This window comes from Rhinolophus ferrumequinum, chromosome 6, assembly GCF_004115265.2.
Source record: "Rhinolophus ferrumequinum isolate MPI-CBG mRhiFer1 chromosome 6, mRhiFer1_v1.p, whole genome shotgun sequence".
In the NCBI taxonomy this organism is placed as follows: Eukaryota; Metazoa; Chordata; class Mammalia; order Chiroptera; family Rhinolophidae; genus Rhinolophus; species Rhinolophus ferrumequinum.
Genome location: NC_046289.1, coordinates 78,933,633 through 78,961,224, shown reverse-complemented (window position 1 = coordinate 78,961,224; position 27,592 = coordinate 78,933,633). Strand labels below are relative to the sequence as shown.

Genomic DNA, 27,592 nt, shown 5'->3' with positions numbered 1-27,592 from the left:
TCTCAGTTACAGTGTAAACCAGATTTCTCTCAAGGGGACTTTGTTCTGCCCTCTTTTAAAAGTAAATAGAAACTTCTCTCAAAATGTTTCACTTGAAACTTTTCCACACCAGCTCCTTCTCTCTTTACTGTTTTGGGATAATAAGCAAATTGAATCATAGAAATACAAAGATAACAGGATAAAGAATGTCAAGAAGTTAGTTTTTTGGAGATAGCTTAGGGCAACTCTAAATTTTAGGCAGAGAACACTGAGTATCTTAAATCGTCATAGTGGTGGGGTCTATTTGTCTATATTGTTTACCAGTATGCCTCCAGGTCCCCAATGAAATAAAATACAAATGGTGCCACAAAAATGTATACACGTTTTAAGGAAGGGAAGAAATGTATTAAAATTGTAATACAATAAATAGTGCTAGCATTCATTTGATTAACGCCATCTTTTGAGCAAACTTCATATTACACAGTGTTGTCATAATTCAGTTCAACTTTGAAAAGTAATATGTAGATAACATCTCTTAAAATGTGTACATTTTTTTGGCACCCCGGTATATAAATTTGTGCTGGGATAAACAAGGTCTTAGTTGTCATCGACCACTGTTTTTCTTTATTTAAAAATTCAAGTTATTTCATATTAGCATGTATATGTATGAAAGAAATTAATGTACTTAATGCTAAGTCATAGTATAAGGTTTCACCTTTACATTCATTTTTACCTTTCCCTAGATCAAACACAAACATTGACAGATTTTTTTTCTCAACGTCTAATCCTTTAATCCACTTCTCTTGGACTCAAGCGAACATGTTCCCTCTCATCATTCTTCAGATTTAGTCTTTGTAAATGTTCTATAATCTGCCTTTATGAGAGACAACCACAGACCATTGGTCAGTTTTTCTATACAATACATTTCTCTGTGACCCAATAACCTGAATCCGGGTCCCAAGGCATCACTAATATTCATAAAAGCCCTAGCAGGTATCTTGTCATACAAGCTTAGGGCTTTGTAGGTGGGGCCAAAGCCTGCTCTTGAGTCAGCTCAGCTGAGGACATCTGGCCACTTGGAAGTGAACTGAAAGGCCAATTTATTAAGCGTTACTTCTATGGGGATGGCAGGTGGTTTTATTATCTTTGGCTACTCCTGACTCTTCCACAAGGTACAGCATTCTTTCCAGGAGCTGTATAGCATTTTACAAGGGAGAAGAAATTCTTTCCTATCTTGGGGAACATCAAACTAAATTAGAGAAATTGTTTTCATTTTGATTCTTTAAATCATATGCACTGCCTGCTTATCAGTACAAAGAAGAAAAAGTACACCAGCTCCGCGGGGATTTGGCTTTCGGGAAATGAGATTTTTATCCATGGAACCAAAGGATCATTCGCAGCACAATCAGAACAATGGAATTCCACAGTATCAATGCCAACAGCCAGATCTATGGCCCTTGCTGGGTTCTAATACAGTAACTGAAATTAATGCAAAAATATCAGAATATGAATATAAGAGAGTTTAAAAAGTCAGTTAATTAAAACATTTTTCACCACATGTAAGTTGTTTTGAAGAAAAGTAGGATATCTTAGGTGTGAATGTCCTTTGAATATTCACAAAACTGGAAGTGAAGAAGGCCTCAGTGTGTCAAATATAGAAATATTGGGAAACAAGTTTCTTTATAAACATGAATTATGATAATATGCATAATGAATTTTCAAAAAGGAGGTAGTGTATGTCACATTTTTCAAACGTATTTCAAACCTCATCACCGTAGAGCTTCTCATGGAGTTAGTTCATATGCTTTGGGAAATGTTAATTTAGTCACTGAATTCAGGTACAGGTCTAAGTCCAGGGGATTCTTAAATGAGTGAGCAGTTTGTGGGGTCTCATGCAGTGTCAGAGCTATTAGGCAGGTCCTGGCACAAGCATGGCATCCAGTGTGGATTGCCATGATGTGAACGATTGATGATGAGTGAGCCAGCAATACTTTTTCTGCCCTTATTCAAAGGAGACTTAGCACCGTTACTATTTTTAATATTAGTTTTGTTTCTCAATTATAGTTGATACACAATATTATATTAATTTCAGGTCCACAACATAGTGATTAGACATTTATACAAGTTAGGAAATAGTCACTCTGGTAAATCTATTACTCATCTGACACTGTACATTGTTATTAAAATATTATTGACTATATTCCTTATGCAATACTTTATATCCCCATGACTAGTTTGTAACTACCAATTTGTACTTATCAATCCCTTCTTTTTTCAGCCCCACTCCCCTTCCCAGCTGGCAACCATCAAAATGTTCTCTGTATCTATGAATTTCTTTCTGGTTTGTTTGTTTATTTTGTTCTTTAGATTCCACACATGAGTGAAGTCATATGGCATTTGTCTTTCTCTGTCTGACTTACTCCACTAAGCAAAATACCGTCTAGGTCCATCCATGTTATTGCAGATGGCAAGATTTCATTCTTTTTTATGGCTGAGCAGTATTCCATTGTATATATATATATAATACCTTTTATTTATCCATTCATCCATTAATGGACACCCAGGCTGCCGCCATATCTTGGCCATTGTAAATAATGCTGTTATTAACATACAGATGCACACGTCCTTTAGAAGTGGTGTTTGGGTTTCTTTGGATAAATACCCACAAGTGGGATTACTGGGTCCTTCTCTGTCTCTTGTTATATAGCCTTTGTTTTAAAGTCTATTTTGTCTGGTATAAGTATTGCCTTCCTAGCTGTATTTTCTTTAATTTCCATTTTTTATGAAATAATCTCTTTCCATCCCTTTACTTTCACTCTGTGTGTGTCTTTTGTTCTGAAGTGAGTCTCTTGTAGGCAGCATATATAAGTGTCTTGTTTTCTTCTCCATTCAGTTTCTCTATCTTTTGCTTCGAGCATTTAATCCATTTACATTGTAAGTAATTGTTGATAGATATGCAGTTATTGCCATTTTATTATTCATATTTTGGATCTTTTCCTCTCCTTCCTCTTCTTCCTCCTCCTCCTCCTCCTTCTCTCCTTTTTCTTCTCTTGTCCCTCTCCCGCTCCCTCTAACATTTTTGTAATACTGGTTTCTATTACAAGAAAAACTAAATACTCCTTTAGCTTTTTCTTCTCTGGGAAAGTCTTTATCTGCCCTTTGATTCTAAATGATAGCTTTACTGGGTAGAATAATCTTGGTTGTAAGGTTTTGCTTTTCATCACTTTGATTATTTTGGGCCAATCCCTTCTGGCCTGCAATGTTTCTGTTGAGAAATCAGCTGACAGTTTTATGAGAGCTCCCTTGTAGTAACTAACTGCTTTTCTCTTGCTACTTATAATATTCTCTCTTTGTCTTTAACCTTTGGCATTTTAATTATAATGTGTCTTGGTGTGGGCCTCTTTGGGTTCATCTTGTTTGGGATTCTCTGTGCTTCCTGGGCTTCTATGTCTATTTCCTTCACCAGGTTAGGAAATTTTTCCATCATTATTTCTTGAAGTAGGTTTTCCATTCCTTGCTCTCTAGTCTCCTTCTGATATCCTAATGATGCTAATATTGCTGTGCTTGATGTCCCAGAGCCCCTTAAATTCACTTCCTTTTTTTTTTTTGATTCTTTTTTTTCTTTTTGCTGTTTCAATTGGGCATTTTCTACTACCTTATCTTCTAAATCGCTAATTTGATTCTCTGATTCATCTAATCTATTTTTGATTCCCTCTAATGTAACTCTATCTCAGTTATTGTATTTTTCATTTCTGACTGGTTCTTTTTTTATGTTTTCTATCTCCATTTTTATGTTTCCTAGCTCTTCGTTAAAGTCCTCACTGAGTTCATCTATTCTTCCTATAAATTCATTGAGCATCCTTATAACCAGTGTTTTGAACTCTGCATCCAGGGCACTGCTTATCTTCTTCTTCTTTTTTTTTTTAGTTTTTTTTCTGAAGCTTTGTCCTAGTTTTTCATTTAGGACATGTTTCTTTGTCTCCCCATTTTGCTGCCTCCCTGTATTTGTTCCTGTGTATTAGGTAAGGCTGCTATGTCTCCTGGTCTTATTAGAGTGGCCTTATGTAGTAGGTGTCCTGTGGTGCTCAGTGGCTTAGTCTCCCTGGTCACCTGAGCTGGGCGTTCCAAGTGTGTCCCTTGTATGAGTTGTGTGTGTCCTCCTGTTGTAGTTGAGCCTTGGTAGCTGTTTGCACATCAGGAAGAGATTGACTCTTGGGCTGGTTGGTTTTGAGGAGTGGCCATTATTACACTGGAGGAGCTGTTGTGCAGGGGCTGACCCTATGGAGCAGGATTCACTCTAGCAGGGTTCTGGTACCTGCCCAGTCTGCCCTTTGGGTGTGTCATCCTTGGAGGCAGCCAGGTGGTTCGCAATCCGAAGTCAGCCACTAGACATGCCAGCCTCAGGGCCCCCTCAGAGGTGCTGTGCTGCAGGCCATGTTCAGCTGTAGCCTGTGCCCTACCTGGGGCCATGTGGTATGCGCCACAAAGCAATTCACAGATGGCCACCATCCATGTTGGGCTTGGAGTTGCCTGGGAGAGGCCAAGCTGTGAACAGAGGCTGGCAGCCACTAGTGACATGCTTGGAGCATTCAACATGAGATATTGGGCATGCCAAGGCCATGTGATGCTTGTTTGGGTTTTGTGAACCTTTGATAGATTTTAGGAAAGTCCACAGCATTAGCCAAGACAGGTCCTTTATATGGAAGAGCACTGGAAGAGGCTTGGGTGGTTCTGAAAGTTGGGTGGGGCAGGGTCTCAGGCAATCATCAGGGCAGGTGAAGAGTGTTAGATAGGTTGATGGGCATTCAGATATGGTGGCCACCTCTGTGTGCTCATTGGGAATGGGGAGGGCTCAACAAAGAAATAATGGATTCTGTCAGCAGTTCTGTGTGGGAGAAATCTGCCCCTCTAGCCCTTGCCCTGAAGACAGATAATTCAGTTCTTTCCCGTATGTCCCTGGCACCTTTTGAACTGCTGCCCCAGCATTGGAGCTCACAGTGAGTGAGTCTCTCAATGAGTGAATTGGTCAGTGAGTAAGTCCGTGTGCGGGCCCTTTAAGAGGAGTACCTGGGACTCGAGCGTCTTGTTTCATTCAACCACAATCTCTGCGGGTTTTCATAGCCAGATGTTATGGGGACTTCTTTTCTTGGCACTGGAACCCTGGTCTGGGGAGCCTTGTGTGGGGCTGGAACCCCTCACTCCTCCAGGAGGGACCTCCACAGCCTAGATATCCCTCTTGATTTTTAATGGTCACATGCAGATATGGGACCAGCCTGTTCCACCCCTCCTAGCAGTCTTAAGGTGGCTTCTTCTGTATGTCCCTAGTTGTAGGACTTCGGTTCAGCTAGACAAGAGGCGATTCTCAATGATGGTTGTTCTGTAGTTTAGTTGTGATTTTGATATGGTCATGAGAGGAGGCATGCACAATGTTTACCTACTCCACTATCTTGACTGGAAATTATTTTTAAGGATAATAAAGAAAATGTAATACTTTGTGCAGATGCTTGCCCTGCCTGGAATTCCTACCTCTCACCATCCTCCATGTAAAGTTACTTATTTTTATCATTGGATCTGAGCAGAAGTGTCATTTTTTTTTAGGGAAATATTTCTTAATTCTTTGCCTAGTTCTTTGTTATAATCCTTCATTACATATGCTCTTAGAATGCTACTTTGTTTCTTTGTATAACTTAGCTCACTGTGCTGTTATAACCTCATTTGTGTGATTTACCTGTGTAATATTTCTCTCTTCTACTTGTATTCTCCTGCTTATACCTCCCCTTACTTATCTTATGAGAAGAAGGGATGAGGTCTGGTTTGATTTATTATTATATGTCTAGCTAGGAAAAGAGTGCCTAAGTGTTTGCTGGGTATTTACTGAGGGAATGCAGGATTATGAGCATTTGTGTGTGCCATGATATGTTTGTACCTACCTCTTGTGAGTGGCAGTGTGCATGCTGTTTCTTTATTATCCTTAATGATCCAGGTGAGTTCTCATCATGATCATTGGATTCATCACATCAGTTTTTCCACTTCAATTGAAAGAGCAGTGTTTATGCCCACTCCTTATTCCTCCATGCTATATCGTTCAGATAGCTTTGGTAAGAAGTATTTTACCTCCAAACTCTTCTCCCTAACCTCCATTTCTGTATTTATGACCTGGGGCATAATCAGGCAGTTCTCCTTTTTCCCACACTCTTCTGCATTGTTGTTATATCCTTGTTTATTAGACATACTCAGATCTACCCAATTATTATGAGTAACAGGTAAAAAAGAACTGGTTTAGTCATTTATTTATTTCTTTTACTGAAGACTGATTTTTAACTGACCTTTATAAATTGGCAAACTTTATGCAGTATCATAACTATTTGAGGGTTAGTGTCATCTTTAAGGATTATGTAAATACATCGTTGCAAATCTGTGCTTTCAAATTGAGCAGTTTTTGTCATTGGTTTAATTATGTTTAATGTTAAAGTTTAGTTTTAATTTAATGGAAAATTATACTTCATGCATCTGAAATACAAACCCAAATTATAGTTCACTGATAGAGCTATCCTTCGTTTATCATCATTGTTGAGGATGGTAGCCAGATGCATAAATTTTCCAAATAAAAGCAGAGTAAATTTTACTTTCCAGTTTTATTTTATAAATTTAGTGGGAATCTTGCAAATGTAATAATCAGTACTATGTATATGTTTCTTTTTGTCTAAAGGACTGATAATTCTGTAAATATTAATTATACTTCTTTTATACTGCAGTTCTCCTTTGAGAGTGGGATGTGTAAGCCTGCCCCTTGTCTTAATAACCACACTCAGTTTTTCTGTTGCTGTAAGCTGTCCCATTTTGCTGTCAACCAGTCTTCTATGGACTGTCTTACTGCCACTACTTTTTAAATGACTTGCCTATCTACGTAATAGTAAGAACTAAGATTGCCAGAGAATAGCTGCTGCAAAGCTCATTAAGTCATTTACCTGATTTTTGTTCAAAATCCAAACTCGTTAAGCCTGGGTCCAGGGCTTTCTGGCAAGGAAAAGTGCTTAAGGTTTTCAGTTCTAAATCACTGTTTGCTGGACATTTGGCCACTATTCCTGTATTTCCTTTCTAAGAGAGGCAGAATCGAAAGGAAGGATCAAGGACTATGATTTAGGAGACTAGACTACTCATACTTGTTCTGGCATTACCTAGCACTGTGACCTCGGATAGATTCCTAATATATTTGGAGTGTCAATCTATTCACTCTAAAGTGAGAAGATAAAATAAATAATCTCCAGAAGCTTTTCTCCTCCAAAGTTAGTGATTCTTAATTTTTGGTAAAACCTTTTTAGTTGCTGTCATATTCTGTATTTTATCCAGTACTCATCCATTATCATTAATTCATTAAAGTAATGAACAAACATGTAGCCTTATTATGAAATGTAAAAAATCTACGATATGCGATAATGACAGTTTTATTCAGAGTGAGACAAAGAGCGTGAAGTACATATTTTCCATTTCCAAGCGGCACATCCACACACCTAATTAATGTTGTGTGAATAATTTCAGAGTACCTACTAAGACTTCTAACAGCTATCATTGACTAGTAATCTGTCAAGGTATGATGTGGGATAATATGTTTTTATACAACAATGGTGAGGCTCTCATTAATTACTACCACCTATAATTGCCTGATATGAACATTTATTTTTAAACTTAAAAATTATATACAACAAAATAATGATTTAAAATACCTCCAGGAAATCTGTACATAGCAGTTACTGCATTAAAGTTAATGGTGTATTAAGTAATTCCTTATTGCTTTTGTCTTTTTAATAGATGATATATTATTCAAATTAAAATATAAAAAATGTTTCTACAACAATTAAGCATCACACTGTGTCACATCTGCTGCCTTCTAGATAAACAGATAATTTATTAAACAGAGTTCTTTAGCAATATCTGATGCAAAACATTATATGCCCAAGGAAGAAAAATGTATAGTGTAGCTTTATTCCCAAAAAGTATTGCAAGTTTAGGTTATATACATGTTTCTATGTCTTTTAGTATTTTATAGCCCACATCTACCATTTCACATTTAATGTAACCTTTAATCCCAAAAGATTCCAAACAGACCTCTCTTTGATGAAATATATTCCTTCCCTTTCTTCTATTTTTCTTTGTTGTAATTTAAATAGAGGCTAAGTCCAAGTTTAAAATTGTGAATGAAAATGATTGTTTAAACAATGGGATTTTGAACTTAATGCACAAGAGAGTGGCTAAAAATAGGGGATCTAAGCAGGAGAGAGTCCCTGGGTCAGGTGCTAGATCTGCCTTAATGAAAGCAAGAGTGGAATAAATTAAAGTTTTGTCTTGAATGAAAAAAGGAAGTTATTGTCAGTAAAGTTGGAGAAAGTAGGACTAACTAGGGTGACTTGTGCGTTGCTAAGTTTGGACCTTGAAGATTTCGGAAGTTGATAGACCCCTGGTGTTAGACATAGATTTTCAAAGGAAGCTTTGGGTATGTGGAGAGGAGTCAGGTGGTTGCCAGTGATGGTAGAAGAGAAGGACCTGCAGAGGAGCAAGGCAACAGGTGTGATTGTTTGCCAGGGTTGTCTGCATTTGGGCTGCATACCTGTGGCCCAGAAAAGACAAAGTAAAATGGAGAATGTATGTGTGACTGGCTCCGCAGTGGACAGTTTTGCTGTTTTTCATGGCTTGTGAAATGTGTGGTGGATCTCATTTCAACACTGTAAGTATAATTTAGTCTTCATCTTTTCAGAAACTGGAATTTTTCAAAGGCTTTTAAAAAAATATTTCATGAAAATAGATATTACAAATTTATTTTCATGAATCATATCTTTTGGACTGATAGATCAATGATTCTACCAAGAACCTATAATATTTGACACTAGGAAGATAGCAAAGCCTTGCTTTAGATAATGGTTCTTGGTTATTGTGGTAGAACAGTATTCATTCATTTTTCTGCCTAGTTTGGTAGGAAGTGGGGGAGGGTAGGTAGGTGTTGGGTGGAAGAGGGAGGGAGGTAAAAAGCAAAGTTTTTAACATGTTTTTCTGGTTTCTGTTTCCTAAGATTACATTTATTAACTAGTCACGTAGCTCTATGGTCATAGTATGGAATTCTTTTTATGTGTCTCCTTTTGAGGACATGAAATCAAGTAAAAGCCTATGCCCAAATTTAAAACATTTCAGAAATATATGTCCATATAATATAGATTATTCTTTTTCCCCCTTTTCATTTACACTTTATAACTTGGGTTTCTAAGTCAAAATCTAGTGTTCGTGCTTTTGGTGGGCCGGAACCATCTCATAATTTGTTGTTGTTGTTATAACTATTGTGCTATGATAATCATCCAATGGTTTTTCACTAAGTATTTGTTGTTTTCTTTTTCATTGATATATTTAAATTTTCAGTCTGTTATTAGACAATTTTTAACAACTGTAAGGTGATTAAAAAGGGAACGGTTTTTTTCTAGGCAGAGTTAATAGCATAAATTGAAGATTGGTATCTTAATTCTCTTTCATGATCTCCCTCAGAAGGATCTAAATGACTTAGGGATTTGCTGCTTTCAGAACCATCAAAGGGCTAACGTTTCCTGCCTTTTACAGCCCAATGCCAGCACCACTCAGGTGCAACTTCACCAAAGGAGTCAAAATCCTTTTTCACCTAACTTTCTAGACATTCTTGTGGAAATAGCTGCTCCCAGTGTGTCCCTGTTGTCCTTATACTCCAGGACCAGCACTTAGGGAGTATTTGGGCCAAGCTAGGAAGTGGTAGCACTTTTCAATTTCTTTGTTCATTAAGGGTGACGAGTTATGGCACCACTTGTTGTAGACAGGAGAGTTTTTGGGAAATGACTTTGGAGTCCTCTTTGATAAGAAGAGTGCAACATTCAACTGCTTGGTGTGTTCTGCTATTGAGCAGAATAATTAATTTCAGGATTTTCATCATCTTTCAGCAAAAGTAAACTGGCAGTGTACTTTCATTTCCTAATCAAGACACCCCCCTTTCTCTTTCCTACTTGACTGAGTCAGGGATTAATTTGTTTCTGGTGTTGCTTGCTCCTCAGCCTTTGTGATTGGCCTCAACTATGAAAAAGCACCATTTGTTCCTTATAGTTCCTGTTCGCCAGGTCGTATTTCAGCTACTCATTAAAACATGTATTTATTCTACTCTGGAGCACATTGTCTGGCCAGCCATGAATTTATAGTGAAATGTAACAGTAAATTGTGCTCTGTGGTCAAAAATGCCAAATGATACACACAGCAGCACAGAGGATTCCAGCATAGGGTAGAATTAAAGAGCTTAGGACCAGTGCCGGGATTGTGGGCCGTATTTTCACAGTGGCCAGTTTTGTTAGAGTCAAACTTGGAGAGAGCTTGAAATCACTTATCTCAGATGTTTGCTCTCAGAGCCACAAAGCCTCAGAGAAACACAGAACTGATCTTGTAATAAGCTCCAGCTGAGTTTACAAGCCTCTGAGCCTTTCTAAAAGCCTGTTTAGTTTAATGAGGGTTTTCAGATTTCAAAGCTCACACACCTTCCCATAAAAACAGATGATTATGACCAAATTAGGAAATGTTGTTCCATGAGTGTTTTCCCCCAATATGTTCTCTTCTCAGTTGTCAGGCATTGTTCATTTACACTTTTCACCTTCCAGACATCATTTTTAAATATAAATTTTTGAAAGTCTTATTGTATAGTTTCTATTCAAGAAAAATGTTATGTTACATAAAAGCAAAAATTTTATTCTTTTAACAGTAAAAGATAAATATGCATATATATTTTTTTGTCTAGTACAAAAAGATACAGTCTGAAAAAAATTGAACCTTCAGCTTCTGCTACTGTGACAACTGTCCCAAGAGGCTAGGCCTCCAAGTTTACCCCTTTACCCTGCTTCATAGGGCTCTACAACTGTTTCTTGAATGGCTTGTTAACGATGAGAGAAAAGCCAAGGCTATGACTCAGCAAGAAGGCGTGGGCGAGAGGATATCCACACCTCAGTTGTTTATATGTTGGACAGATATCCTTCATGAACATTTATAACACTATCTTCATTTTAAAAAACTTAGTCTTTTTAAATAATAGTTTTAATATGTGTGGCATATATTGGTATTATTCTACCTATTCTTATGTTTCAAAATATTTTCTGCATCACCCTTAGAAATACAATAATTAGGATGAGAAGCATTTAAGCCTTACTTGAACACCAAATCATTTCTATTTTTATTACATCATACCCATGGTTTTATAGAGGGGCACAACATAGAATGCGATGTTCAAATGTCAACAATACAAGACCATTGATAAATGGAATATAGAGATGTCCTTGAAGAAAGCAAGAGATGTGTGGATAAGGCCAGGTTGAACCAAAGCTGTGATGAGCTGGCAGAATCCTTGCTTCTTAAGAACTGTAGGGACAGAGTCCCAGAGAGTAGTTTCCAGGCTCTCGACCTCACATGGAAAGGTGCTGGCTCTGGTAGTAGATGGCCATCAGCTGTAACCAGTTAATCATTAGCCGTTAATATAATTGCTGTGGCTGCGTTGGCAGGCACGGGTTGTGGCTGGCGGGTGCGGTTGGTGGGCGGATTGCGGCTAGCCAAATGGGGTTAGTAAGCATGGATGGCGGATTGCATATCATGTGGTTCCTACTTCCTGCGGCTCACCTGGCGGCCAGCAAGACTGGGGTGCAGGAAGACCCCTCGTTGGGGTACTGGCGGATGTTTGCTTTTGTGTCTCGGCCAGCTGCCATTGAGAATATAGTGGGATGACTCCCCTATCTATGGCTCCATTGTTCCTTTTTGGCCTCACCATATTCTGTGTCCGTCCACTGAGAGTGGGAGCTGAGACCCTGCATGACAGAATCCTCTTCACTTTTCCCACCTGACCCTTGTGCCCCACAAGCACATTTACAAGGCGTTAGTTGGAAGACACTGAAAAGCTTACCTCTTTTTCAGGGAAACAGTTGCTGTTTCATATCTCTTCCTCTCTAGGTATTATTTTCTTATTCACTCCAACTCAAGCACTGAATCCCTTGAATTTTCTTTCTCTTCTCTTTAGTCAGAATTAGCTATCCATGGATTTGGAAAGGATATGTTAATAGGATCTGTGCATTAATGTATTATCTTTTGAAGAAGTTTTAGATTCTGATCAGGGACTATCCTTTAGTAGTTAAAATTTAAACCAGTGTAGATCAAAAGTTGTCTGATAATTAAATCTTCTATTTTTATATCATTACTAATCTTAAAAAGGTACTCTTACCCATTATGGACATTTTATTTTTCTTACTTGCTTTTCTTGCAAATGCAATTTAAATAGAATTAAGCGTACCTAAAGCTTGGGTAGAAAAGATGGGTATTCTGTGTTTAAAAAGCACATGAGACTTTGGCTTCCACACACAAGTAATATCTGGTATGGGACATGCTCACCTGGTCCAAACAAATACAAAACAATACAAAATGTATAAAATGCCTGTTTTAGACACTGCCCTGTTTTAGCACAGGACTATGATCCCTGAGAGAAAGGTAAGCAACGAGGTAAGCACTACAATCATCCGAACTTTCTGCCTGGGAGCAGGATCCAGAGTGTCATGTAGGGAGAGAGAACCCAAGCAGAGTCTTGTTTGGTTGTGTGGAAGAGACAGAGAACAGAGCTCAAGGAGACTAAGTCAACAGGATTTTTAAGGGAGAAATACTGGAAAAATGGGACATATACAAAGAGCAAGCTCCAGAAATCTGGTTAGCGGTTCATTTGGGTAGTGGACTGAATACAAATCTGTATTCAGATTTGTATCTGAATGTCTTTAAGCAGGAGAAAGAGCGACTATTGGGAAGCTATGAAACGAACACTTTCTAGAGCTCACATAGGGCTGAGAGACTGTTGAATTTCTACCAAATAGGAAAGATTCCACTGAACACTTGAGGCATTCCACAGAGGTGTTCAAAAAGTCATGCATTAGTAGTAGGGCTGAGCTGTCCTAGAGCAAATACTACTTTAGAGCTGCCCTAAGAAAGCTTAAAAATAAGCCTTGAAAAGATAAAACTGATCTGCAGGTACTTTAATGTTTTGCCAAAACAAATATCAACATTCTTTAAAGGAAAACAACAAAGCCTATATCTGGCATCTAATTAAAAAAGCATACATGTGAAATAGCAGGAAAATGTGACCCATAACCAGGATTAAAAGAGTGAGTGGAAACACACCAGAAATGATAGAGGTGAGACACTTAGCAGAAAAAAACTTTCAAGGATTGCTGAAAAAAATTAAATCAAAAACAGATAAATGGAAAGATATCCCATGTTCGTGTATTAGAAGAATTAATATTGTTAAAATGTCTATATTATCCAAAGAGATCTACAGATTCAATGCAATCCTTATCAAAATCCCAATGGCATTTTTTTTACAGAAATAGAAAATAATAGAAAATGCCTAAAATTCATATGGAACCACAAAACACCACAGATAGCCCAAACAATTTGGAACTAAAAGAGTAAAACTGGAGGTATGGCACTTCTGATTTAAAAATATGTACCATACTGGTATAAAACCAGATATATAGACCAATAGCCAGACTGATCAAAACTAGATAAGACACAAATTACAAATATAAGAAATTAATAGAGAAACATTACTACAGACCCTATGGACATTAAGAGAGTGATAAGAAAATAATATGAAAAAACTTTATGAAATTAATAGGTTCCTTGAAAATTACAAACTGCCAAAGCTCCCTGAAGAGGGAATTGAAATCTAACTAATGCTATATGTATTAAGGAAACTGAATATGTAGTTTTAAACCTTCTGAAAAAGAAAACTCCAGGCTCAGATGACATTGCTGGAGAATTCTACCAACATTTGAGGAGGAACTTATACCAATTCTATACAAATCTTCCAGAATATGCAAAAAAATGACCCTCAATCCATATTATTTACTTGATTCAAAAATTACCTCTAAGCAGATGATAGACCCAAAGCCAAAATCCCAAACAATAATATTTGTAGAATAAAACATAGGATAAATTTTGTGTGTTACTTTAAGTTATGCAAATATTTATTAGATATGATATCAAAAGCATGATCCATTAAGAAATACTTGATAAATTGAGCTTCATAAAAATGAAGAACTTCAGAAAACAATGTTAAGTGAATGAAAAGACAAGCCACAGACTCGAAGGAAGTATTTCATACCTCATAAACAACTTTTATCTAGAATATGTAAGGAACTATCAGAACTCAATAAGAAAACAACTTTTTTTTTAAATGGGCAAAGGAGTTGATCAGTCTCTCTCTCTCTCTCTCTCTCTCTCTCTCTCTCTCTCTCTCTCTCTCTCTCTCTCTTTCTGTCTCTCTGTCTCTCTCTCTCTGCTGAATAAGCATATGAGATGTTGCCCAATGTCATCATTGTGGAAATGCAAATTAAAACTATGGGATATTATTATACACTTAATAGAGTGTCTAAAATAAGTACAACTGACATTCTGAAGTCCTATTTAAGATGCAGAGCAACTGGAACTCTCAGATGCAGAGCTGGTGGGAATGCGAAATGGTACAGCCACTTTGAAAACAGTTTGGCAGTTTCTTATAAAGTTATCTAGATACTTCCATACATACCAGAGAAATAAAAATTTATGTTCACACAAAAAATTCTATGTGGACATTTCTAACAGCTTTATTTGTAATAGCAGATTTTTTTGGTAGAAATTGACAAAGTGATTCTAAAATCTATGTGGAAATTCAGAAAACCGATACTATCCAAAGCAATCTTGAAACGGTAAAAGATGGAGGGCTTACATGACCTGAATTCAAGGCTTAGTATTAAGCTTCAATAGTAAGTATAATGTGGTATTAGCATAAGGATACACATGTAGATCAAACATAAATTTATCATGTAACTCATAAATTGTGTTGCTAGGTGCTTATAAGAAATATACCCGTGGAAAAACTTGTGCAAAAGTGTTCATAGCATTTTTATCTGTAATAGTCACAAACTGGATAAAAATCAAATGTTCAATGTGGATTCATGGATAAATAATTTTCCTAGATCCATGCAATGAAGTAGTAATAACTAATAAAAAGTGAATCTCAAATGCAATATGTATAAATGCACCTCAAAAACATAATACTGAGCAAAAGAAGCCAGCCAGAAAAAGAGTACGTGGCTCATACAGTATGATTCTGTTTGTATGAAATTTTATAGCAAGTGCACTAATCTCTGGTTTCAGAAAATAGATCTGTGCTTAGAGTCAATATTGTGGGTGACATCAACTACAAGGGGGTACAATACAATTTGGGGGTTGATGAAATGTTTCATGGTATGATCGTGATTTTGGTCGCATGGGTGTTGATGTTTGTCAAAACCTATATAGATACATACACTAAGATCCATTTTATTTTGGGTAAATTATACATTAGAGAAAGTGATTTTTAAAATAATACATAAACTATCCATTGTTCTAAGTTGGGGAAAATGGCATTTTAGTTTTCTCTTTTCTTGTACTCTAATAATATTATTGGAGAAATTACCAAAAAGAAGCAACTATTTTTTTTTCCCTTTTAATTAGCACAGTGGAAGCAGTGACATCATTCAGCTCTTTGTTTATTTTAAGGAAGCCAACTTTATGAAGTGATATGCAGAAGTAGTTTTAACCCTGGTTGTCAACAGTTTCCTAAGAGCAATAGGATGTTCTGAACTTTTAATTCATACAACATGTCTCACATGAATGTAGCCCCTAACTTTATTAATAAGAAAATAGAAAAAGGTATTCACAATATATTGTATTTATCTTCAGAAGATACCATGTGGACACATTTATCCCAGCAATAGCTTATTCAACGCCACCTTTGTTGATATGTGTCAGACCCATCACCAGTTGCAGGAACAGGAAAGACAATTTTCTCTCCTTGACTGACGACTTTTTCCACGACATTGCAAATATCAATTGATTTTTAAAAAATCCTTAATAACTATGTGAAAAAGTCAGATACAAGAAAAGAGCCCTGTTCACATACCAAATTAGCCTAGAATGTTTGATGGTTTGTTTTCATAAAAATATCCAATGCTGGAGCAGATGGACCTTCAAGAGAAGGTCACTCTCATGAGATTGTAGGTTGACAGTGTTGTAATCAGTATGTAATTTGCTTTAAGATCCATAAGGATATTTCTACCTTTTGATCAAATAATTCTACTTTTAAAACAGAATTCATCAATGAGGGCTATGGTTCGAATTTAGTGCATTTTCCTGCATTAGAAGGAAGAGAAGAAATTCAGGGAATAATATTAATTGCTAGTATTATAATAGTAGTTCTTACTATTATAATTCTTCTAGGTTTGTCCATTATAAAGTATCTTTCATTTAGCTTTCATTATATGCCTGCCACTGCTGCCGGGAAATGGGTCCTTGGTGTCAGTTGCAGGATAGAATTCAAGGATGTACCCAATAAGCCAAGCAAGTGATAGATTTATTAAAAAGGATAGCACACCCTCAAGATAGCAAGAGTGGGCAGGCCCGGAGATGAACAGCTACCCCAAAGAACAAAGAGGCTTAAGAATTTATTACTTTTAAAAAGAGGATGTGAAATAGTGAAGTTTTCGTGGTGGCATAGGCGTTCCTAGGCAGGCCCTTTCTGACCACTCTTTCCCTTTGGGAGGCGGGAATTTTGTTCTTATTTGACTCTTGTCAGAATAGTCATGGTGACACAGGGAGAGGGTATCTTTTTCTGGGCTGTCATTGCTAATAACATAATAATCCGTTATAATTACCTAAAGTTCACCTAAAGTGACAAGATGGCGTCCTGGGTCTGCTCTTGGCACAGAAACCTAGTTCTGGCTGGTCTGGTAGCTGCACTTGTCTTAAAGATGACCTCATCTCCTTACTCCTTTGTCTCCCCTCACCTCCTCCTTCCCTTCCTATCCTTCTTTCTCCCGAGGGCCTGGTTCTTCCCGCGTATGATAACATAATCAGGATATAGTCCTTGAGTGATCAGTTCGTAGGTTTATCCCTATAAGGAGAGTTTCAACCGGGTGTTATACTTCAAACAAATTGACCTGTAGTTATTGCACTTTTCTATTTCACCTAGATTGCATGAAAACTAAATGTAATGTAAGGGCAGCAAAAGAGGGAGAATTGGGTTGTCACCTCTGGCTGTCCTGAGTCAGAGGATCCAGATCACAGTACTGCCCCCACACACAACATGCTTAGATGTATTGAGTCATCTCTTGTTTTTGAATATGTCCAAATGGACTGACTGTTTTTTTGCAAACAGATTGTAACAGTATGTGTAATAGTATCGTAATAAACTGATTCCCATTTTTAAGCTATTGGATTGCTATAGGTCATATGAAAATGTACACTTCTTCCCACTTGCTATATTTCTTAACCAATTAACTGCCAATAATTTCTTTGTGTCTTATCTCATATTCTCCTGTTTTCTGGCTCTCTAATGAGAAGATTATTTGGTCATTATTGCTCTTACGATATGTCTTTCCTCTTGACTTAGAGTCATGTCAACATCAATCTTGCCATTCATTTTTATTTTTAATTTCTAGATACTTTGAATTTTTCTAGTTAGCTTGCATTTGTGCCCTGGCATTTGTTTCATTTTTTTTTTTTTTAATTTAAGAGGATTTAGATATTTAACCTATTGTGATATTTGTATTTGCAGTTCCCTGAATGTGGTTTCTATGGAATGTATGATAAGATCCTGCTTTTTCGCCACGACCCTACCTCTGAAAACATCCTTCAGCTGGTGAAAACGGCTAGTGATATCCAGGAAGGCGATCTTATTGAAGTTGTCTTATCAGGTAGTAAACTTTTTTCTCTCTCCATAAATTGATATTTAGTATTTGAAGAACTCTTGCACACAAGTTTTTAAGGCAACATGGAAAACATACATAAAACTCAGCCCCAAAAGGAGATTTTAGAGCTGTCTACATGTGCTTTCAGAATTATTTTGGAGAAAGCAAAAGGTTTCCTTTGCATTGGCTATTTGTACACCTAGTACTACCCCATAACTTCTCCCAGCTTCATGCTTTCTCCAGCTCCCAACAACAAACGCATACCTTCATTCATTATCTTGGATCATTTGGACAGCAGCAAAAGCAAACAAAAAGCTTTCCAACAGTGAAGCTCAGACATGTCTGGGCCCCAAATGTACTGAGTGTCTGGAAGCCAAGAAATAACAGCAAGGCTAGGAAACCATTGCTGTAGTTGAGTCAAAAGTCCTGTAGCTATAAGCCAAGTCCAAGTTGGAAACCAGAGCTCAGCAGCTATAGTGGGTCGGGCTCTGCCATGTGACACTAGCTGACTCACGCCCTCTGCAAATGGCTGCATTTTCCTCTGCTCAAACTTATATTTCCTGTTTAGGATTTTGAAGTTAGGACTGTACCTATCAATACAGAAAAAAAAAAAAATAATGGTTGCATTTAATTTGAAAAAAAGAAGTGCCAGAGAAGAACTGTAACAGGGATCCTTGCAACGATGATCAGTACAATATTCTGAAGAGGTCCAGATTTTTATTGTTTATTTTTGTTAAAATTGAGTCATTGGGAAACTCAGACTGCATTGTTCCTTTCTTCCCTCCGGTCTTCTTAGCTTGCTATCTCTTTGACTAAAGGAAATCTGTTAGCTTTAATGATTCTAGTCTTCATTTCTTCAAGTTCCTCAGTTTGTTCTGAGCCTAGTACTTGAGTGCACTGGTTATAATTCAGTCGGTCTTTGCTTTGATTTAGTCTAATTTGCTTTGTCTTTATCAATCACCTATCATTGTGTGAGATCCTGGAATTGCCATATTTTCTTTTTGTAGATAGATCCTATAAAGCAAATTGTTTTGCTAGATAAAAGTAATAGGTTTGCCAGTTGCTAAATAAACAGCAAAAAAGCGAAAGCTTTCATAATTTTTTATTAAATTATTTGGAAAGATCACTTGCTTTGACTGGTTCTCCCTTTTACTTTTCTTTGGCTCTTTTGACATTGATTGACTGTGCCACCCTGGCCTCACAAAACTCCTATTTCTCTAGGAGCTTCCTGAAATAAATTATTCAGGAAAATCATGCACTGGATCTATTCTCATTGTAATTCATATATGAGGATTTTTAAAACTGCATTTCTAAATCAAACGTATTTTTCTTTCCATTTTACTTTCATTATCAAGCGCTTTAGAGTAGTACCAGCCAGACTGAACGCAAGCTGTGTGTGGGTGTGCTTGTGGAAGAGAGGGCTGCCCATCTGTGTGGTATCCCAGTCAGTGAGCTAGACCTGCTGTTCCCCACACTGCCCTACCTGCTGCAGCCTTCTAGAGTACCCTGGCTGCACAGGGAACCGCATTCGGCTTTCCCTCTCCTTGCTTTGCAACCGACAACTTCACTGTGCTCTTACTCTGCTTCTTTTGCCATCCACCCTTTGTGTTTCATCTCTCCCATCTCCCTGCAGCAAGACGCCATTTAAAGGGCAGCACTTTTTCTCACCTGCTCCCCCAGCAGCAGGATGAGGGAGGCGTCTCCTACTTTTAGTAGCTCTCTTGTTGGTAACGGAAAGGAGCCATTCTGGAACAGCCCAGTTTCAATTTTGAGCTTGGAGCGTTTGAACCCTTTTCTCACTCCACATAGTCCCACCGCCCCAAAGTCATTTAACCCTTAAATTATTCAATAATGTATATTTTAGTTATACATATATTCAATTATGTGTAAATCTCTAGCATTTATTTGTAAATTTTCTAAACTTCTTTCTAGCTCCCCTCCCTCTCTAATGGTGAGCATTATGATTTTTCTCAACAAATGGGGACAATCTTTTTCCTTAAACCGCCATCCCCTCCTTATCACAACCTTGTTTTTCTCCCCATACCTCCTACCTTCCTTCCAAGGATGCCCCGAGTCTCTTGTGATCAAATGCCTGCTGTTTCTTCCCTGTCTTCTTGCCTTGCTTGCACTCTGGCTCTCCTGAAGATGATGCAAGTTCGATCTGAGAGAACTCGCTGTTCATTTTCATCCACTCTTAGGTGAGGAGTTGAGTGAAATGGTCCTCTACTCATTCCCGGTTTCCATTTTTGGCTATTTTCTGTACCACCCTCCTCCAGTTCCAATGATATCTATTTCACTATTCACCTTGGCTTCTTTATAATATTGCACTGAGATAATATACTTCCTTGAAGGCTCATTTCTTTTTAGCTGTGGCAATAGTTTCAGCGTCCGACTCCCACTCTTTCTTTCCATTTTCTGCACCCAGCACGTAATCTTGGGCGTTGTTAACGTGCATGTTTATAAGTCTTCAGATTCCTTGTCATCGCTGTTTGTTGTCAGTCACCTGCCACATAGACCCAGCCCTCACCTCACCCCTGAACCATGGCTGCAGCCTTGAGGCCGCCACTTGGCAGCGCTCCTCCATTCTCTCCACTGCTACCAAATGCACATTCCTGTTCCCTGTTTCTTTCACTGTAGTTTTCAACCACCTCCCTACCATTTTGGGCCTACAATTTTTCCTTTTCTTTTTTTCTCCCCACAGTACATGGCCTACTATGTGCACATCTTACATCTCCTTGATGCAGTCTCCACTACCTCGTATTCTCTTATACCCTGGAAGGGCCTCTTATGATTGTCAGTAATCGAAATTATGTCACTAGCCACTGTTGCCATTCCTGTTCCTGAGCACAGGTGACTGCTAGACACACAGTCCCCTCCCTGCCCAGGAGGCTCAGTGCACCTTCACCTTTCTCCTGGCCTTACCATTGTTCGGCAGTCTCCTCCTCCTCATCCTCTGCTTACCACAGACATGAGGTTCTCCATAAACATATATGTACTGGTTGATTGACTGTTAGCTATCATATTAGAAATGATCACATAGACGATATTTTGTAAAAATGTATAGAAATATTATTTCTAGATATATCCTCAAAAGTTAACTGAAGTTTGAGACTCCTTGCAGTGCGTTCGCTCAGCCCTGACAAGAAATTAGTGCCTGTGATGTGGGCAGGATTACACTGCATTATAATTTGAGGCAAGACAAATGATAGCTACTAAAACACGTTAGGCCATGAGTGCAAGGAAGCTCGGATCACGTCCTCCTTCTTGAGCTAGTCACTGGAGTGGATTGAGTGCTGTGATTGGCCACAGAAATATGTCATTTCCTGGAAGTATGGTTAAGGACCGTCTTCATTCAAACTGCAGCAGATAAAGAGGGTAGAGGGGCAAAACACCGGACTTCCCCTCTGTTGCCTTTTGACCAGTTCCAGAACATAAACGTGCTGGGAAATTTTCCCCTTGAAGACTATAATTTCACTGTTAAAACTCATTTATCCAAATTTTCTGTTTTTCCTCATCAAAAATTAAATCTCACTGTGTAATTTGACATAAACATAATCTAGTTCTTCCTATATTTAACTCACATTCTACCTATAGGAATATTTTTTTCTTTACGTAGGAGAACAGTAAAAATGTGGTAAAATATGGAGAAATTTAATTTTGAGGAAAGTTAAATACTCTTGTCTTTTCAGACAACATTAGGAATTTTCTCTTGCTTATGTCATTTTTCTGCTGAGCCTTTTCATCATCTGTTAGCACTAACCAGGCTGCTCCTGGCTAATTTGCTGGTTTTTCCTCCCTCTTGCTTTTTGAAAAACATGGCTTGTGGGAGCTAGTGCATGTGGACCCAGTAAGCCAGGAAAAGATTGCTCATAGGCGAATGGATTGAGTTATGGAGAAAAGAAAAGAAATAACTCCGTGGAAGTTCCCCACCATACACACTCCCATCACTGGCAAATTTTCTTGGTCTGTTAAGGAGAGGATTAGCATTGTTAAGATTGTTCTGAAGTAGGAAAACACTGCAAATGGAAATTTCTCTTACTAATGCCAGAGTCAAGTTCAAGTGTATTGTACTGAACAATAAAATAAAGTTCATGGAATTTCTCTGAAGTCTTCTTCATGATGGGTCTCTATCAATGTGTGGTAATTCAGCCATAGCAAAGCAAATTAGTAACAGAACTGCATGCACATCACTTAGCTCTTTTTGTTTCTGTTCTTTTGGGTATTTTGGGGCTTTATCTTTCATAATTGTATGTGTGTGTATAGCTTTCATAATTGTATGTGTGTGTATCTACCTGGTAAGTGATTAAATGGAAAACAGATGAAGACTACAAGAATTTCTCAAATACAATCAAATTTTAAAATCTTAGAGCTAAATATTAAATTTTTTTCATTAATGGTAAAAGTCCATATTTTTCTTGGATTATTTTTTGCAATAGATCATGCTGTATTATTTATGACTTTTGCAAAACACTGTTTTTACATATGGTTATTTGTTTCCCACTATCTAGAGATGGGAGCCTTGTCAGGAAGCTAGTGCTATTGCCCAAGCAGAGGGGGTGTGGGCCTATTCTCAGGCAATGACAGAGAGCTGAAAATGAGGTAGGGAGATCAAGAAATATTTTAGAGGAAAATCAGAGATATAATAACTATTGAGATATAGTTGATGGAGAATGAAAAAATAAGAGGACTCTAAGGAGAGCTGATCACATTTCCAACCCCCAGTTCAAGTTTTGCTTTCATCCTTTGTTCAGTATGTTTGCCAAATGGGTTGGGTATTTCCTTGAGGGGCTGAAGAACTAATTTCTTGGGCATGTGGTATCATTGATTTCCTTTGTAATTTTGTGCAAGTTGTATAACCTCTGGGATTCAATTGTTTTTTGTTTCTTTGTTTTAATTTTTAATCAAAAAAGAGATTTACTGGACAAAAGTATCATAATGCTAATAGTAGATAGATTCCATGTTTTCTTCTGTCCACAAGTAAAGTGGTATGCATAATGGTTGAGTACACTTTCCCGGGTCAGATCATCTGGGTTCATATCCTTTCTTTGTTCCTCAATACGTGTATCTTTTCCAAGACATTCAATCATTCTGTGGCCGGTTTCCTCATCTGTTAAATATGGACAACACTAGCACCAACTATCATAAGGTTACAACAAAAATTAAAATGAATTAATGCATGTAGAGCACTTCAGAGAGTTTCTCCACATAGAAGCTGCACAATAAATGTTAGCTATTATGATTGCTTCTCTTCCTCACAATGTAAGTAGCCTTTCCCTGTGATATTCATGGTTGCTATACCATAAAAGGGAATCCTGTTCTGGGAACTTTAAGAAATTGGCTTAAACAATGTTAAAGGAATTATTTACTGCAGGGCTCTCTTCAGAAGTTTGGTGCATGCTGATATGAAGCGTAATGCTCCAAGACCACTTCCCAAATTGACTTTATCACAGATTACCTTTTATTTTCCTCCCAGTGTCTGGTGTGTCTTGGTTTCAGCATCCACACTGGAGATACTCCTCTGGGACAAGCCCGTGAACCAGAGGATCTGAGAGAGTATCTCTATTCTCTCTATACATAGACCACTTCTCTCTCATGGAGAAGAATATTTGAGCCATGGAAAAGCAGGAGTTCGGAAGAGAAAAATCTTTATTTATGTAATATCACAAGCTTTTGAAGCAGCTTACATAAGTAATTTTCTTTCCTTCGCAGTGACTGGGAGGTAGTGAAATCAGATGTCTTAAAAGCTATGGAATATAAATTTTAACATGCCCATCTCCTGTAGTGAGTAGATGTAGTACCAGAACTTGAATCTAAATGTTCAGTCACTGTTCACACCTCTTTTGTTTCACGTTAGCCCTTTTAATTTGGACCAGTAAACAGGAATTCTTGAGGACCTATTCAAAGAATAACTACTACAGTAAGACAGTTTGTATTTCAGGGAAACATTGATGATATTTGAAACAACAAAACCAGCAATGAGCTATGAGTTCTGTTGCCATAATTTTAATTACAGAACCATTATCCCCCTCTTTCTCAAAAAAAAATAAATATTGAATAGTTTGCAAACTATTATCAGGTTAAGAAAACCCTGGAAGCGCTTCTCTGTAGACATATAATACAAAACATGAAATAATAAAGTAACCGTGCCCTGCTTAAACAGGACCTCATCATATAATTTCACAACTCTTATCAAAATTGAAATAGTGTCTTAGGGTCATTATATTTAAGAGATCCTTATGACCATATTTTTCTGTTAGTAAGATTCAGTTTCTAAAGCATAAGCCAGAAAAAAATTGATAAAATTCTAGCAGGGTTCTCTTTCATTTATAGAAAGTGTAAATTATTGATTTATATGGCACTGTACCAGTTCTATCCATTTCTCTGATATAGTACATTGCTTAGCAGTGTTTTATCCACCTCTGAAATATAGGTGGAAGTGAAAAACCTCAAAAGTGATACATTAGACCACTGCATTATTATTTCCCCAGGAACACATTATATAGAGTTCTGTTTGTTTGCTTCTAAGAAAACATAATTAATCAGGAAAAGCACTTTCCCAGGCCTAATACTGCTTGGGTAATTAAGGTTCTAAAAGACCTGGCCTTTAGTACACAATTTATATTTCTTTGTAGTTGTTCTTGGACGTCTAAATACGCCAGGCTGACTGGTGCCAATTGCTGTCCAACTGTAGTTGCAGTTATCCGTGCGGGTGGTTTTGAAACAATGGAAAATTTAAATGCAAGATTATGGGTCATTACTCTTTTCTTCTAAGTATGATTTATGGTAAGTGTGTCTTCAGCATTTTCTTTTTTATTATTGTTAATATTAATTCTGTTTCTTTCCTTATCTTTCAAGTAAACCTGGTTTTAGTTTCTTGGTGCCACATTTTTCACAGAAAAACTTTTTTTTCCATAGAAAAATGAATGCAAACAGCAGGCAGGTTAGAATGTTTTCATGGATTTCCCACCTTTCCCCACCTGTGACCTCAGTGGGAATACAGAGGCTTGGAGCACTCCTTAGTTACTTTGGTAGTTTTCTCTGTCATATGTCTCTTGGTGGAGTGGATTCTCCAGGGAGATGTGACACAACAGTGCATGCTTGTCTGTCTTTTTTTTTACCTGAGTACCCTAAGTGTCAGGCAGACTGAAGACATTCTTCCCAGGTAATATGGGGTATAAGACAAAGCATAAAGGGAAAAAATTTTTGAAGAAAATAGTTTCATTTGAAAGTTTTGTGCACGTTTTGCATTATATTTTTCTTGCTTAATTTTGAATAAATAATATTTCTCCACATGCTGTTCTTTAAGAAATTACAAAAACAACAGTGCTTAAAGGCAATATGGTTAAGGGCATATACCATTTATGATGTGTTAGGCACTATTCTAAGTGGTTTGCATAGATTAACTCAGATATGTGCATCATTTATGACATATCCGCATAACTTCAATTTGATAAATAGTGGACTTCCAGTCAGAGACTTATATTTGAGTCCCAGACCTGCCATTTATTTTTTATATAATATCGGGCAAATCACCTCATTTCCCTGAGTCTTGATCCATCACCTGTCAAATAGCAAGAGCAGTGTCTATAATGTAAACCTAGGCTGTAGCTTTCATGAGAATAAATATAAAGCGTTTCATGAGATGCCTGGCAAATGTGAAACAGTCAACTCTCTTGCCTCACCTCTATCCTACTACTTGCTGTACATTTCTTGAAACAGGAACCATTTATTTTTATATTGCATCCTCCGGGCCTGGCATATTACGTGCAATCAATATCTGTTGAGAAAAATTAATGAATATTTGAATTAACAAAATGGACAAGCCAACAAACAAATGATTCAATCGGTGCTCTATATATGATACTCAAAAGTTACCACTATTCTATAGGAGCTGAATTTCAGTGCTTACTATTGGCTCTCTTTGGCCTAATCAATTAATAATAGTAATGTTATTACCGTCTCATCCTTTTTTCCTGGATCCTTCCTATCTTCTGCATATTGTCGAAAACCAATTATTTTTTTAGATATTATTTATTTTTTGAAATCCAGTTCTGCTTTGAAAGCATTACAGTGTCTTCACAACATTTCTCATGTAACATGAGACCAAATTCATAGAAACTCATTGTTTTCCTATCTAATGATTGCAACTCCTGGATTATACGTTCATTACCATGACCAAGTAACCCCAAACTCAATTCACTTTTAAAAGCAATTTTCTCAAACATTGCTCCTTTCTCCCCAAAATTGTTGCTTTCTTTCTAAAATGTATTCAGTAGTCACTCCTTTTAGATACTTCCAACTCCCTCCCTACAATCAGTTTACTGTCATTTCCTCACCTGGACCTGGGCGTTCCATACCTGCCTCAGAGCCCAGAGTAGTGACCCTGGAGCTAGTCTTAGGCGCTGACCTTTCTATCAGCATCTGGAAGGAACAAGGACTGATATCCTGAGATGCTGGCTGACCTTTCCTGCTGTTCCCTATCCCCTCCCACTCACATTAGCAGAACAGCTGTCTGTGCCTAAGGGTCAGCTGGCAAGATCTATAGGAAAAGCTGAGTCATGTGTTCCCAAACTGGAATCTAAGTCTCCATAGATCTCTGTCCATGTACATACTGTGGTTTTCAGAGGGACATATCACGCCCCTCTGTTCACACAGAATTAGCCGAAGGCCTAATTCATCACCATCTGGCAAGTGGATATCCAGCCAAAAATCATAGTTTCTTTCTCTTTTCATCTATTCTCTAATTGAGGACAGTATTATAACTCATCTAGATGAACAGGAAAAGAACGCAGAGGTAATGAAAAACACACAAAGGGGGGGGTGGTTATTGTATTCTCTGGTCTCTGTGTAACCAAAAATTTCTTTTATTTGCTTCTTAGGGTGGACATTCAACAGTCTTATGTCTATTAATCTTACAATGTTATGGCCTCTCAACAGAATCTCAGAGGACTTTGCATATTCAGGATCTTAGAAAATATAGGGAGATGTTAGTTTGTTCTTTTTGCCTTTTTACATGAAGTGGTTTATAAAACACACAAGTCTTCTTAATCCACCTTATCAGATTTGACTCTGAATTATTTGGGGCTCCTTTCCAAAAATCATACTCTAACTCAAAAACGAAGATTTTTATACATCAGAGATACATAAATGAATGAGTGACAGAATCTGATCATAATTTTTAAAAATGTATTAGGATAATAGTAGCGTCTTGTAAAAGCTATTTCCTTCGTTTGCTTTTCTACAGAGGTGATTTTTACCCCCCCCCCCCCAAGTCAGAACCTTTGAAAAATTACTAATTTTCTGCTCAGTGCTCTAGGCTCAAGCTAGAGAACAAAATGGTTTAGGTTTTTATTTTGTCCATCTGTTAAAAAATATGAAATTCTATTTGTGAGAATTGGCTAAGAGATAGATATTTAGTCCCACCCTTCCTCTACTTCTGCCCTGTTGAGTGTGGTAGCCTCTAACTGTGTGGCTATTAAAACTTAAATTAACTAAACTCAAGTAAATTTAAATGCAGTTCCTCAGTCACACTAACTACATTTCATGTGTTTCATAGACACATTGGCTAATAGTGGCCATATTGATATAGAATATTTTCACCATCAAAAAAATCCTATTGGGCAGAGCAGCTAGATAAACCAAATTTCATTGCTGGAGATCTGAAACATATTGTTTGCACAAACACACACACACACACACACACACGCACCCTACAGAAATGATTTTACTGAGATGTTCTTTGATATGACATATTGAGGAATGTTACAAATAACACACCTGAAAATTTTGGTAACATATTTATGACCAAAATCTTATGGGAAAAATTG

General features: G+C 37.4%; 1 protein-coding gene across 3 annotated transcripts in view; it reads left to right on the top strand.

Moving 5' to 3' along the window:
- Positions 1 to 27,592, top strand: part of PRKD1 (protein kinase D1) — a 299,064-nt gene that overhangs the window by 137,249 nt on the left and 134,223 nt on the right. For 2 of the 3 annotated variants that reach the window (XM_033109340.1, XM_033109339.1), the window contains exon 2: positions 17,633 to 17,771. In XM_033109340.1, the coding sequence (XP_032965231.1) occupies positions 17,633 to 17,771 (139 nt within the window). Of the gene's footprint in view, positions 1 to 8,555; positions 8,702 to 17,632; positions 17,772 to 27,592 lie in introns of those variants that run through there. The other variant, XM_033109341.1, reaches the window with a different exon arrangement.